General features: G+C 51.9%; 1 protein-coding gene across 1 annotated transcript in view; it reads left to right on the forward strand.

Moving 5' to 3' along the window:
• LOC138472127 (ATPase family AAA domain-containing protein 3-A) overlaps nucleotides 1–15,700 on the forward strand; it is a 672,103-nt gene that overhangs the window by 63,136 nt on the left and 593,267 nt on the right. The window contains exon 4 of the mRNA XM_069610129.1: nucleotides 5,593–5,652. Coding sequence (XP_069466230.1) covers nucleotides 5,593–5,652 — 60 coding nt within the window. The remainder of the gene's footprint in view (nucleotides 1–5,592; nucleotides 5,653–15,700) is intronic.

The raw sequence follows: 15,700 nt of genomic DNA on the forward strand, positions 1-15,700 counted from the left end.
GCCCCCTTAGGCCTAAACTACTAGAACTCCTAGAAATATGTCGATGAAAGCCAGTTTAGAATGCCTATTGTCTGCCCTTCAGTCGCGTTCAGCCAATCAGGATGCTTGCTGAGAACCTCCATCTTGGCTTGGGAAGTTCTCCACACTCTGCATAAGGAAAGTTAAGGTCAAACCCATCACATAAAAAAAACTACGAACACTCCCAAAGCACACATTCCTAAACTAGGAAACAGAACCTGACAAGAGTCCATCCGCCTTTCAGATGCAGCCAGGGCCAGGCTTGAAGCACCCCAAAAGCACTTCCGCAGTGTAGCTGGTCCTGATGTCTTTTAGGGGGGGGGGCACTTCTCAGATGGCACCCTACCCCCGTGACCAGTTTCTTGATGGCGCCCTTCTGTGTCCACTGCACCCAGTCGTTATGCATACTGGCTGTGCGGCGCAGCTCTAAATCACTGCCACAGCCTAATGTGGGCCTTATGATCAAATCCTGCGCTGTTCCCTTCCAGGGATGCCTTTCACACCTGGAGGCCTCGTCCGGAGCACCACCCTATCGTACACGCTCTCCCGGTGTCCACCCCTCCCTACTCACAGCATCCTCCGTTTTCCTTTGTCTCCGTGTGCAGCGGGTGTCAGGCTTCTCACCAGCTTCCCTGCTGCCCAGCAACTATGGCGCTCCAGCTACCGCATGCACCGCGGGCACCGGATTTCTCATGCCTGCTCCCGTCGCTGCTGCTCCACACGCTCCTTGCTTCCTCAGCCCAACGGGTCCACCGTAGCGGCACACAGCTCACCCGACCGTAGGTGGGATCTCCAAGGCCGCCGCTCCTCTCAGCTAAAATGGCAGGCGGCTGCAGGCCTTTTGGCAAAGCCGTCCGTACGGGGGTTTCCTTGCACCGTTTCACATAAGAGTTGCAGCAAAATGTAGCGGCAATGTTCTGATTCTTAACTCTAATTTCTTTCAAATTCACGAAAAGGATCTACAATGCATCATCTAGTTTGCCAATTTCAATAGTTCACAGAACAATTGCATTTAGTCTCTTGCCACTGTTGTTCCCTATCCCTCCTGCTTCTCTCTTCCTACTTCCTCCCTTCCCGCCCCATGCTGTGATTGGCCTCTTGGCCTTGTGCTTCCTGTAGTACCGTTGGGCTCACTCCCTGCTCGCCTCTTTGTGCTGTTGGTGAGGCACGTGTGTTGGCCATTGAAGATCCTGCCATCTATGCCTTTTTGGAGTCCCATGCCCTGCGCTTGCCACTGTTGTGTTCCAGATCCCTCCTGCTTCCCTCTTCCTCCCTCCTCCCGCTCTGATTGGTCCCTTGATGGTCCTCACTGACCTCCCCATGCAGCCCTCTGCCCGGCAGCCCCTGCTGCTAAGGGCCCCAAGGCAAAGGGCGGCTCCAACTGAGGCGGCTCCAGCCAGTGTCTGCAAGTGTCTGCAAGTGTCGGCAGGGGAAGCCAGTTGCCAGCCGTCAACCAGCGACTAAGGCAGGCAGGAGTGGCCCAGCATAGGTTTAGAACCTCACTCTACCCTGCAAACCTGACCATATATAGCAAACTCTCAAACTTGGGTGTGTGTTCTCCTGTTTTAAAATTGCATTGTGAAAGTAGTGCCGGTCTGTGGCTTTGCCTCCTAGCAAAACCACTCATCTTGCAAACCTTTCTACCACTATCTAAGCGTCTGTCATTTTATCCAATTCTCTACTTGTCTCGTATGCTTGCATCCTGCCCAGTGTCCTTCCCTAGTATTCTCAACCTACCCATTCCCTTCCTCCTCTCCTGACCTACTCTATGGTGCTCTCTGTATCTCCTATCTTTTCTAACTGCTTCTCTATTGACTACCCTGCTCTCCTCACTAAATCTAGTAGGAAGAAGTTTAAAAAGGACATCCTGGTCTCCAACCCAGGCCTCACTATCGCTGACACCTATACCAGTGCCTCCTCCAGGCAAACCTTCACCGACATCCTCTGTCGTTCCCTCGCCAGACCTGTGGACTCTACATATGGTCTCTGTGCTCTCTCCCTGCTCTTCCTCTCCCATTAATGGTGGCACCCGGCGGGAAGCCATCCTGTCCTCCTTCCACTCCTCTAAGGTCTTCATTAATGTTTACTTGAATGGTACCGTCTTGGTCCAAGGCCCTCAAGCCAACCTTCTCCTCTTTGATAGATGCTTCCCCTGCCTCATCAATTTCCTTTTCCTGTTGTTCCTGCTCTCCCCTCCACGGCTTCCTCGCCTCCCACTGCTGTCTCCTCCTTGGCTACCTTGCCCTCTCCTCCTTCCTCTTCTACCCACCCCCCCTCAGGCTGCTTCTATACCTCTGCAGGGCATACCTCTAACTTGTACCCCTCCCTGGAAGTCTTTCAAGGATGGCAACTTTCTCCATATTGCCACTCTCAACTCTCGCTCTGCTGTCAAACACTCCTCTGACATCTGCCCGCCCCCCACCCCCTCCCAGCTTGGCTGACTCACACCCTGACACAGCACTTTCCATGTTCCACTCTGCTTTATCTGATACTCTTGATGTTCTTGCCCCTGTCATGAGGATCCGCTTGAAACACAAAGCCAAGTGCAACTCTTGGTATGACTCAGACCTCGTCACCCTTAAAAGCAAGTGCATGGTGACTGAGGGGATATGGCGTGCTTCTGGTACATCCTCTGACAATCTGGCCTGCCGCCTGCTCCAAAGGCAATAACGGCTCTCTGTCCACACCAAGAAGATAGCCCACATCCAAGCACGCGTCTCTGCGACATCTAACAACACGGCCAAACTGCTGCAGTCTCTACCTCTCCTGTCCTCTCCCAGGCCCACTGCTTCTCATTTCATCTCTACAACTCAGAACATCCTGTCCTCTCTCTCTTCCTCTCCTCCTCCTCCGTCTACTCCCTGCTCTTCCTCTGGCCCTTCTTCTGCCACCTCTCCTCCCTGCTCCTCTGCCTTTCCCCTGCTCTCCTCGGACAAGTCTGATCTATGAAAGTCTTGTCAAAACAAGTTTACCCCTGTTCCTCCAAAACAATCAAGGACCACATTGATACCCTGGCTCCTGCTCTGGCTGATTTCTGCAACGACTCCTTCGCCACTGGAGTCTTCCACCACTCCTGAAGCACTCCCTTGTGCACCCTCTTCTTAAGAAACCCTCTGCCGACCCTTCCTGCCTGGCTAACTATCATCCAATCTCCATCACTCCTTTCCTGGGCAAACTCCTGGAAAAGCTGGCCATATCCCAGCATGATCTTCACTCTGAATCTGTTGGCTGTCTCCATGACGATCGGTCTGGCTTCAGAACTGCCAGACGCACAAACTGCTCTCCTGGACATCCGTGAATACCTGCTCTCCAACCTCGATTCCAACACCATCTGTGTCGTCCTCTTACTTGATCTCTCTTCTGCCATTGACACAGTCAACCATGTCATCCTGCTCAACCGTCTGTGAAAACCTGGGTATCACTGATCAGGCCCAAGCTTGGCTGACATCCTTCCTCTCCGATCGACCCTCGCAGGTCCAACTTGGGGCCTTCCTCTCCTCTATCTCGTTCTCTACCTTGGTGTTCCCCAGGGTTCTAACCTCTCTCCCTGGCTGTTCAACCAATACCTGGCACGTCTTGCCCACCCCATAGACGCTCTCTGCCTCAACTTTCAGTGCTATGCAGGTGACACTCGGCTCATTTTCAGGCTCCCTTCGGCCACCTCTTCTCCTTCTCTCATCTGCGACTGTCTGCCAACCAGGAGTGGTGTGCCACCAATGATCTCTGCCTTAATGCCAGTAAGACCGAGCTTCTCCTCATCGGCACACCTGCTCCCTCCTTTCCTTTCGTTCTCTGGCCGGCCTCTCTTGGCCCTCTTCCTGCTCCCACCTGTGAGACTAAAAATCTCGGGGGTCATCTTCGATTCCACACTCTTCTCGCCTCACATTTCCGACATCTATAAGAAGTCACTTTACCAGCTGCACCTCCTCTGAGGTATTCTTCCTTTCCTCTCCTTCCCCCAGAAGCTCACTGTCTCCAGAGCTCTGGTTCTTTCTAGGCTGGACTACTGCAACAGCCTCTTTCTAAATCTTCCCTCCCTCTACTCTCCGCCCTCTGCAACTCATCCAAAACAGGACTGCAAGACTTTTCCTTGGCCTCCAGCCCAGGGATCCCATCTCTCCAGGAATGAAATCTCTGCACTGACTCCCAGTGGCGGCCAGGATGAAGTCAAAACACTCTCCATAGTCCACAAGGCCTTCTGGGGCCTAGGACCTCAATACCTTCAAATCTCTTTCTAAATATCTCCCTTCTCGAGCTCTTCGCTCATCCGCCTCCAACTCCCCCAGGGTTAGTCGCTTCTCAAGCAGCGAGTTGGTGGTAGATCTTTCTTCTGCTGGGACCCCCCCTCTGGAACAGCCTCCCTGCCTCTCTGAAACTTGAGGCAAACCATCTCCGGTTCCAGAAGCACCTCAGGACCTTCCTCTTTGCTTCTGCTTTTTCTCCTTCTGTCCCCTGCTCATCTCCTGGCTGAATCTGAAACTGCACTGGTTTACCTGGCTACCCATTGATCTCGGGCCCACACCTGCACTGCCCCACTGGCAACCCTTGCACTCGGGGACTATCCCTACAGCCCCTACTAGCACTTGCCACGTGATGTCTTTACTTCTATCTATTCTATTTATTTGATGGTCATCCTATGTACTGCACTGCCCGCTTCCCCCCTGCACTTTTCCCCTTCCCCTGCACTTGCGCGATCTCAATTTCACCTGGCCTAGTAGGGTCGCTGTCTGTCTTGCCTCTGTTCTCACCTCCCTTGCCTCATCGCGCCTTGAAACACTTGTGTATAGGCATGTTATAAATGCAATATCATAGATCTCCAGCATAGCCCTCACCCCATCACTGTATGTCCTTCCACAATTATTACCACTAAATTCAGGCCTTGAATTTGACATCATTTACACACGTTCCTGGTCTGATCCTTTTCCCTCCCCACACAAGCTTTTTGGTTGATATCAAGAATTTTAAGAGAACAAGATTGCTTCCTGTTTGTTCCATGATTAATTTTGAATGTACCATCACATCTCCCCTCTTTCTTCTTTATTCAAGGTACTCTGGGGAACAAGGAGCTAGTACTGAGTTGCAAATATGTACCAGTGTACTTTATTGACTCAAGACGCATTCCAAAACACCCTGAATTAATGTCACATATGCATGTTTTTACAGCAACACTCGACATGGTATATCAAAAGTAGCTCCTGATAGCTTTAGTTGCCAAGCTAACCAAGCTCTTCTAGGCTACAAGCCAGAGCTACATAGCTCCTGCCAATTTAGAATTCTGGAAAGTGTACTTAAGATTCATGATGTACCTTATGACTGGTCAGACATGAAGTACCTTGCTTTCTTTACATGGAAGTGTGAAAGGAGGAGGTCATGTCTGACTAAATATCAGGAAGTTGCAACAAGAAGATGTAGCACAGGGGTAAAGAAGGGTAGCCCTGCTATTATACCAGGCTATCTCTATGTAGTAGTTATTCTGGCACTGAGCATTCACCACTCGATGCTTTCATAGAGGCAGTTTCACTCTTGATTGTCCCTATACTGGACCTTTGCTCAAACCACTATCTTTCTTTACAGCGAGCGCAGTATCAAGACAAGCTGGCCAGACAGCGGTATGAAGAGCAATTACGACAACAGGTGAGTGTACGCTAATCTCTTCCATCATCATAGTAAAGCACTTCTGTGATAATTTTGTTTCATAAAAATGTAGTTAAAAGAAGCACATGTGATCCAATATTAATGACTTTTTAAGACGCATTGCTGTATAAACGGAAAAATATTGTATAAGAAAAAATGCTTCAAACTGTAAAGATTTTTTGAAAAATTTATAATTTTCCATAATGCAGATAATGTTTTCCCCAGTAATGAAATTACATATAACCCTGTAAATGCGGTACTGGTGTAGTAAAAATATCATAACCAAGTGTGCCTTTTCCTAGTTTAATTTGAGTTCTCCTTGTTCTTTATATTGAAATTCATTTTAAACCAGCGTTAAGAAAACCAACAGTTTTGGCTTGTTATTTAACATTAAAAGACATTACTCCTACGTCCCGTCCCCTTTCCTTCATAGTTGTGGGGACATTCCGTCCTTTGGGACGGGACTAGAGCACTATTGTAAAAAAAAAAAAAAAAAAACATCAAAAATGTGGAATTTTAGTTTTTTTTTTTATGCGCAGTACTGAACATGGCTGTAACTCTGCCCTGCGCATCGCCCTTCAATCCTTTTGTCCGCGCAGTTGGGGCTGGACGCACTAGGATCACTGGGAATTTTTATTTGTATTCCCTTTTTTATTTTTATTCCCTTTGTCCTTCCTTCCTGCTCCGGTTCCTCGGTTATCTAGTCCTCTGTCTATGCCGGAGCGTCTGGGATTCGTGTCCTGTTCTTCATGCGAACGTCGCTTAGCTAGGGCGGATCCCCACTCTCTTTGCTTGAAGTGCCTAGGTCCAGAACATCATTGGGATTCGTACTTCTACTGCGACTCCCTCTCCGTCCAGGCACTCCAACAGCATCATCTTCGGTGGGAGGAGGCGTTACTCCACCTCATTTTCAGCTTTTCCTTGTCGAAAAGAAGAAATGCCCTGTAAGTTCTTTACTTTTTAGGGCGCCACGGCCAGGAGACTCCTTTCCGGGGTCTTCCAGGTCTGTGAGGGGCTTGTGTAGCTCTGTCACGAGGGTGAGCTCGTGCCCCAGGGGCCTAATGGGCGTACTGGAGGGTTCCCGCAGTCCACCTGCCGGTACCGAACATGGTTCTGAGGTTCACCATTTGGGTGCTAAGGTTAAGCCCAGTTCGTCTGTGGCTCTGGATACTAGGGTTTGCCCTGAGGTCTCCATTTCTAGAGCTTTCCACGCTGACACCGGGGTACGCCCTGAGGTCTGCGTTTCTGGAGCTTTCCATACCGAGTCACGGCTCGAGGCCCCTCTTGAGGGAGCATTACATAACTGTTTTAAACCCGAGGTGGTTCTTGTTGTGGCTAAAGTCGGCACCGCCAGATCCGAGAGACCCTCTTTGAAGGTCTTGTCGGTAAGGTATATCCCTCAACCGCCCCACGCTCAGGGTCGTGGTAGTACCGGTTGTGTTGAGAGGGCAAAGAGGGTGGTCACGGACCATTACCCCTCCACTACCGGCTTTGCCGATGTTCCTCCACTAGAGGCTAATTTTGGGACCAGTTCCAAGAAATCCAGTTAACATCTGAGACCACCCAGTACCGGCTCTGCCGAGGATCCTTGCATCAAGGCTTGGGTTGAGTCCCCTGACTCCCCTGAGGAGACAATTGCCGCATCTCCACGTGTGACACAGTTCTCCTTGGGTGTCGGCAAAATGGCGGACCAACACCTGTGGTTTACGGCGGCCATTCTGAATACCTCTCTTACACCGACTTTCACATCGCCTGGTGCTGGGAGCATTCCTTTTGGGGCTGAGCAGCCTTTTCCATGCCATGTGGACAACCGAAATCCGTTCCGCCCGGACAACAATGCCTCATTCAGACTCGGTACCCCGGCTTCCGCTCCACTGAATTACGTGGACCCGGCCGGTGGTGGGCCTTCCTGGCAACCATCCTCCCTGCGTTGATGGTGGTATGACTCTCATGAGCGGACTCTGCTTGTACCAGGGCCAAAGCCTTCGGCTGAGGATGAGTTTTTTGGGAAGTTTCAGATGCTCATGCACTCTGACCCTATGAAAGCGTATTTCAAGTGTCTTTTCAGGGAAATGTACCCTGAGCCTCCTGTCCCACCTTCTGCCCCGGCTGTCCCAATGCAGGTTCCGGTGGTGCCACTCCCTCCACCGCTTCCTTCTGCACCACCTCATCTCTCCCTCCTCAGCCCCCGTTGTCTCCTATAGAGAAGACACCGGCGGACCGGGACAACACTTTAAACCCTGAGATGGTATGCGTGGTGGGGTTCAGGATGCTCAGGGTCGTTCAGGGAGTTTCAGGATCGTCGTGCGCGCCTCACTGATGCTGGCGGGACCGCCGAAAGCAACAACAGCAAGGTGGTCAATTTTTCTCGCCCATCAGCCTCTTCTCCAGGGACAGGTAGTCTTCCTGCCGGCAAAGCAGCAAAATATTTTTTGTTGGTCGCACAAGACTCCGGTGGGAGGACGAGTCTAGTCTCATCTGGAGGCCTGGCAGACCATCACCGAAGACTGGTGTGTTTTGTCCATTGCTCAGGTGGGCTTTCACTTGCCCCTCCCTCCTACTCCACCCTTCAACCCTCCCTCCCTTCCAACAGATCTGGACGCCTTCCCTCAGAGCCGAGGTACAGAAACTTCTCCACCTCAAGATGGTGGAACCTGTTCCCCTCGGGAGCAAAGGGAGGGCTTCTACTCATCTGTTCAGTGCCCAAACTCAACCAGGCTGGCCTGCACACTATCCTCAACCTCTCCAAGTTCAATCTCTTCCAACCCCAAGAAAGATTCAAGATGATAACGCCCTGCCAGATAAAGACATCTCTCCGGAAGGGCGATTGGCTCAGCGTGGTGGACCTTGATGATGCATGCATTAATATTCTCATCTGGAGTCCAAATTGAAAATATCTGCAGTTCTCCGTGGGAATGGACCACTTCCAGTATCGTGTGCTTCCGTTTGGTCTCCGCTCAGCACTGCATGTCTTTATGAAGATGTTGGTCATTACAGCATTCCTCAGACTACAGGGGAGTCATGTATATCCATATTTGGACGATTGGCTTCTGCGCAGTTCTTGCCCACAAGCCTCCTGATGGTCTCTCAAGACCTGATCTTTCTGGGTTTCCGTTGGGACACTGATAGTACCAGAGTCTTCCTGATGGACAGAATTGCAGACCTTTCAGCCACGTGCCAGCTTTTCCTGCAGTCCTCCCATGTCGTCCTGGTGGTTCCAGAGACTTCTGGGCCTCATGGCCTCTTGCGTGCTAGTTCTACCTCTTGCACGCCTGAAACGGAGACCCACTCGGCTTGCTCTTTGGAGCAGCTGGCCCCAGGCTACAGACCTAGATTCCAAGATGTTACCAGTTCCGTCCTGTTGGTAGATCTGCAATGGTGGTCATCCGTCAAACAACCTCGCAGTGGGGACCTCCTTCCAGGAGCCCTGCCCACAAGTAAGTTACCATGGATCCCTCCCTTTTGGGGTGGGGTGCTACTCTGCTCCACCACAAAGTGTCCAATTTGTGGACGCCCCAAGAAAGGTGCTTCCATATCAATTACCTGGTGCTCCTTGCAGTTTTTCTGGCGCTCACAGCTTTTCAGCCCTTGATCACCAACAGTTGCGCGAATACGCACTGACAATTCTGTGGCAATGTTTTACATCAACAAGCAGGGTGGCACCAAGTCTCCCCTCCTGGTTGACCTGGCTACCCAATCTAGGATCGGGCCATCCAGCACAATTTCTGGCTCCAAGCTGCGCACATCCCGGGCCCCATCAATGTGACAGCAGACTTGCTCAGCCATCAATCTACGACGAGTTACGGATGGGAGTTGAACACACATGGGCCAGCCCAGAGGTGGACCTCTTTGCGACTTTATCGAACAAGAAACTTCCTCTTTACGCTTCCAGTGACGGGCTCGGAGTGTCCCCCTTGGGGGACGCCATCAAGATCCGGTAGGACAACATGAGTGTATACACATTCCCTCCTCTGCCACCAAAATATCGGTCACTCTGGAAGCTCAGGAGTGCATCCAACTATACCCTCTTCTCTAAATAGCGCCGTGGTGGCCAGCCAGCTTCTGGTTTTTGCACTTGCAGCACCTGTCAAGATTCTCTCCTATCAGGCTACGGCAGATTCCCGAACTTCTTCACAAGAGCAATCACCAGTTGTGTTACCCCTTCCCACAATCGCTCAGCTTGGCGGCCTGGTGCTTCAGTTCCGGTCATTAGCGCAGTTCAACCTCTCCGAGGACAACATGTGACTAATACAAGCAGCGCGAAAGCCCTCTACGAGAGCGCAAAACAGGAGCAAATTGCTGTTTTTGTCACTGGTGTTTGGCCTAGAGCCTTGACCCCAGGCAGGCGTCGATCGACCCCGTTTTGTCTTTCATATCAGACCTTGCAGCTTCTGGTATACAAGTCTTGTCTTGCAGGACTTATTTGTCCTTCATTGTGGCTTACCTGTCCACGGACAGCTGCTCTTTTTCACTCACTAACCCTGTCATCAAGAGACACTTTGCGTGTCTTCATCTTTTTCCGCCGGTTCAGACTCCTCATCCCAAATGGGATCTGAATGTAGTCCTCACCGCTTTATGCCATAAGCCTTTTTGAATCCTTGGCCACTACTGATCTCAATACCTTTCTTGGAAAGTTGCTTTTCTGATTGCAGTAACATCGGCAAGGTGAGGAAGTGAGTTCCAAGCTCTTTCTGTGGAACATCCATTCTCCAGCATTGCATCTTTTATGGATTCACATGCTGTGAATATTTCCCGTCAGGCTGGGAAACCTCGGTAACTTTAACCCAGCTTTTTCCTATGGAAAACATCGACACCTTAGTGTCCTATCAACGTCCTTTTTGGGTGCTTTAGGCTTCCCAATAGGACGTTCGGTATAAATAGCCCCACCCCCATGACTTTCCTTCAGATTTCAACCTTCTCCAGATCAACTCCTGTCTACTCTTCGTGTTCTACACGTGTTTTTCGTACTACCGGCCATCATGTCATCTGCTGACCAGAAAAAAAATCAGCATTTAGTCCGTGCTACCTGCGGCCTGAAGGTCTTCGAGGGGGGCGGCTATGCAGATTGCCTTTATTGCCTTTACCCCAATCATTCAGTGGATGCCTGTGAGATCTGTCGTAGGTTTTCTCAGAAAACACTGAAAGACCGCAACCGCCGGCTGATTAGTTGGCTCAACGAGGACACTTAGCCTGGGTTTGGAGGTTTCCTCCGCGGAAGCAAGTCCTCTGCTCCGGCGGTGAAGGCGTCTACACAGCAGAGGACGATGTCCACAGAACCCGCCCCCCCCCCTGCCTAGAAACAACGCACAGAGGTGCCAGCATCGGAGGTAGGGAAAGGTGGTTCCTCTGAATCCAAGTCGCATCGGTCCCAAGGTGCGAGTAGTTCTTCGCTCTCCAGGTTGGAGAGACTGGACAAGCTCAAGGGGTTGAGTGATGGGCCGAAGAAGTCGGTGCAGAAGTCTGTGTCGATGGAGAAGGCGAGGGTTAGCGAGTCCTCTTCGAAGCACTCGTCGTCTAAGGACAACATAGGTCCTCTTCCAGCGGAAACTCGTCCAAGCACCGTACCGGCGCTTCAATCACGTGGACGGTGTTGCCAGAGAAGGCTGGGCTTGTGGAGGCCTTAGGGTCGTCTACAGAGGTTCCGTCGTCGCTGATTGTGGCACAATACTCCCTTCCTTCGCCGACAGGGGTGTTGTCGGCTCTGTCTACGGCTGTGACTGTCAGTGGCTCGCAATTGCTGATGACGCAGCTGGAGGTGGCTGGTGGTTTGTTGCCGGCAGGAAATCCGTGGCAGTCTGGGGTCAGCTTTGGGCTGTTGCTCCCAGTGGACATTCTCCAACAGAATCCGGCTTTGTATTTGGGTTTGGAGGAGGAGCATGAACCAGGTTTCCATCCATCAGTGTTGGGTCTGCGGGAGGCAGGTCCGTCTACGTCTAGTGGGGTTGAAGCTGGGGCACCCCTGTAACTGTTGGTGAACCCACACTCACTGCTGTCCATGCAGGTGTTAAGTACGCTCCAGTCGTTGTTGGGACAATTGGATGCAAGACTTCCAGCGGCTCCGAGCCCGGTGGCTCCAGTTGTGCGCAGTGTGCCTGTTGATGCCCCTCGCCCGAGTCTCCCCGGGGATTCGCCTCTGGCACGGCTGACGTTGCCATCACCGGTGGGGTTGGGCCTTCCAAGAAGTCATCCAGAGGAAGGAGAGCTGGTCGATTCGGATCAGGAGAGCAGGCCTCGTGACACGGTGTACTCGACGCCCAGGACATATGATACGTGTGATACAGACCCGGAGGTGGATCCGCCTAATGGTCCTGCTCAGCCGAATTTGGCCTTGCTCCTGAGGATGAGCGAAAAGACTGTTTTCTTTTCAATCACATGGGGAAGCGACGGAAGGCAGTCTTCTTGGTCCCCATTTTGGACAAGGGGTGGCAGGAGGGCCTGTGCACGATGCGCCATCCTTTTTTCAGAACCAGCCGTGAAGGGACGTCTGGAGAAGAAATTTAAGGTACCTGATTCGAACCACCAACCCAAATCCCCACCACCCACCCCCCCACCCCACCCCCACCTCCGAGTGCCTCGTGTCTCAGCCCATGCCGGAGACGGTGTCGGTGGCAGCTAGCCGGAAGGCGAGGAGCCAACACAAGTGTGTTCCACCACCGGCAGCGAGGCCAGAAAACAAGATGCTTTTAGGAAGAAAGTCCTCACAGTGGGTGCTACGACAGTGAAGGCGGCGAATTCCTTGGCCATTATGGACTGGTATGACCAGGAGATGTGGCACCGTTTGGCTCCGCTCTTGGAACATCTCATGGAACAACAACGCAAGGAAGCTATGCTGCTGGTTCGAGAGGGGGGGGGGGAGCTTCTAACCACAGCATTAACATTGCAGTGGACTTGGCGGAGTCAGGCTTTAAACAAATTAATAACAGTGTTGTTCTCCGGACGCAGGCGTGGTTGCGCTGCACTGACTTCCGTCGAGCATAAAGTCGTGGATACGCACTGTGAGGGGGAACAGCTCTTTGACAAGAAGATCGATGAGGCGCTCAAGGGCATGAAGGAAGAGACGGCTAAGTCCCAGGGGGCTCTGCAAACGGGCCGCTCTTTTCACCCCTTTGGGTGTTTAGAGGGGCCTCTGGTAATGCCAGATTTGCCTCGTCCAGTGACCGAGGTTACAGTTGCCCCGGTTACTCTTCCCAAGATTTCAGGCATTCGTTCCAAGCGGCACAGAATAGACTACCAGGCACAGCGTAAGAAGGGTCCTGCCTCCTCACCTGCTAAGGGATGCCAATCTAAATTTCACCAATGACTGCCGTGTGGGCTGTCAACTTGGGGGCAGAGTGTCCTGACATGTCTGAGTGGAATCTTATGACTATAGACCGCTGGGTGCTGGATGCGGTACGTCTTGGCCACTCGTTTGAGTTTCGGCGCCCTCAACTCCCAATTCTGCCTGTGCACGTGGTGCAGCCGCACCTGCCTGTCTTGCGGCAGGTCGAAATCATGTTGGCGAAAGGGGCGATAGAACCAGTACTGGTGTCGCAACAAGGACGGGGTGTACTCCCAGTATTTTGTCATCCAAAAACCCAATGGAAAATGGAGGCCTATTCTAGATCTTTGGCCGTTAAACAAGAATCTGCAACACCTGAAGTTCAAGATGCTGATGCTGCAGGATGTGATCCGGGCAGTGCAGCCGGGGGTGTTCCTTGGCGTCGTTGGATTTGGAGGACGCTTACTTCCACATCCTGATGCGGCCAAACCATTGCAAGTTCCTGCGCTTTCTGGTCGGGGACGACCATTACCAGTTCCGTGTCCGCCTGTTTGGGCTGAAGTCTGCACCCAGAACCTTCACAAAATGTCCAGCTCTGATGGCTGCCTTCCTCCGCAGGGAGGGGGATCATGTGTATCTATATCTGGACGATTGGTAGGTACAGGGGTTGTCGCCGGAAAGGGCGTGGGAGTCTTCAGGTGTCCATGAGTAACTTTGCAAAATCTTTTCTGACGCGATCCAGGGAGTTGGTTGTTCTCGGTGCCCAGTTTCTCACACAGGACAATCTGGTGAAGCCGTCTGAGGAAAGAGATGTGAAGCTGCAGTCCAGAGCAGCCAAATGGGGCCGAGGAACGGTGGTCTGGATCCGCATTTACATGTCACTGCTGGGGTCCATGGCGTCCTGCATCCTGCTTATCCCGAACTGTTTGTTCATGCAACCAGTACAAGAATTTCTCACAGAGAGATGGTCGCGCAGTCTAGGGTTATGGTCGGACAAGGTGGTCATCTCCAAGGGACTGGTGGAAGCCCTGTGATGGTGGGCATGCACAGACCATCTGGTATGTGGCATGCCCCTGCTGGAACTGGATTTTCATTTCACGATAATGGCAGACGCCTCCCAGGTGGGTTGGAGAGGCGGGGGGGGGTGCGCACCTCGACCAGTCGCAGGTCTAGGGCCTGTGGTCCCAGCAGGAGGCAGGATTGCACATCAATGTACTGGAGTTGTGAGCGGTGCACTGGGCTCTGAAGTCCTTTCTCCCTCTCATCGGAAGGCGCAGTGGTTCGAGTGTTAACGGACAATACCACCACAATGTTTTATTTAAGGAAACAGGGGGGCACGCATTCTCGGCTCCTGTCCAGAGTCTCAGGAGGTGTGGCATTGGGCCATTGCTTGGGGAATTCACATCACGGCTTACCATCTGTCGGGGATCCAGAATGTGCAGGCAGACTCTCTCGGCAGAGAGGGGGGGCTGAGGGGGGGCAAGTGCCTGAGTGGATGCTGTAGAAGGAGCAGGTGACGAAGATCTTCAGGGAGTGGGGTGTGCCCCCTCCCCTTCGCTTATTTTCCACGCCAAAGAACAAGCAGTGCCCATTGTTTGCCAGCAGAGTGGCTCAGCCAGGGTCGAAAGGGGACGTGTTCTCGTTCCCATGGACGGGCCTCTTCAGGTATGCGTTGCCTCTGTTTCCGCTGCTTCGGCGGTCGATACAGTGGGTGTGCAGATAAGTGTAGAATAATCTTAAGGGGGGATTGAACCCAGGAATTTAAAAGGCAAAAATAGAACGGAAAATTACTTTACAGTGGGTGAACCGCAACCTTATTAAAAGGCCCGGATTTGTGAAAGGCGCAGCATAGACGCCGAAACACGTGTCATCCAAGAAGGGCTAAACCTTTAATAAATCAAACAAATAAACCAAGAATTATTTACATCAGAAATAACAGCTGTTTTGGAATTTTTTATTCACTTATTGTGGCGCAAAGAAGTGCAGGCACTGATGTGCTTTTTCGTAGAATAATCTTAGTCGCCGCATTCTGGCCCAGACAGACTTGGTTCTCAGATCTCCTTCATCTAGCAGTGCAAGAGCCGCTTCGTCTGGGGGCGGAAGAGGATCTACTATCACAGGACAAAGGCAGAGGGTGGCAACACAATCGGCATCTCTGAGCCTGGCTCCTGACCACTCAGAGTTTGGTCATTTAGGTATTTCACAGGAGTGCTGTCGGATCCTGGAGGCTGCAAGGGCGCCTTCCCCTAATGTCTCTTATAGTAAAAAATGAGCGAGATTCTGTGCCTGGTGTGAACAGCAGCCGGGAGTACGGCCATTGGAGGTTACTCCAGCCCAGGTACTCCCATACCTGCTGCATCTGGTGCAGGGGTGCCTGGCGTTTTCTTCAGTCAGGGTGCATTTAGCGGCCATTTCCAGATTCACCCGACAGCGTAATGCTACTCCTCTGTTTAGTGACAGACTGGTTAAGCACTTTCTGAAAATACTTTTTCCTGACATTTCCCCTGGAGAAAAGGTTTGCTCCGGTATGGAGTCTGTGTGGTTCTCGCTGCTCTCATGAAACTGCCGTTTGAGCCCATGTTGACAGCGTCTTTGAAGTTCCTCTCGTGGAAAGTCCCGTTTCTGGTGGCAATCATCTGCCAGGAGGATTTTGGAGCTTCAGGCGCTGGTCATTGACCCACCGTACCCGAGATTCATGAGGGACAAGGTCTCCTGTCTACTAATCCGCACTTCATAGCAAAAGTGCCTTCAGAGTGTCACAAATGCGCTACAATTGCCTTGCGCTCGTTC

This window comes from Ambystoma mexicanum, chromosome 8, assembly GCF_040938575.1.
Source record: "Ambystoma mexicanum isolate Mex_15411 chromosome 8, UKY_AmexF1_1, whole genome shotgun sequence".
NCBI lineage: Eukaryota > Metazoa > Chordata > Amphibia > Caudata > Ambystomatidae > Ambystoma > Ambystoma mexicanum.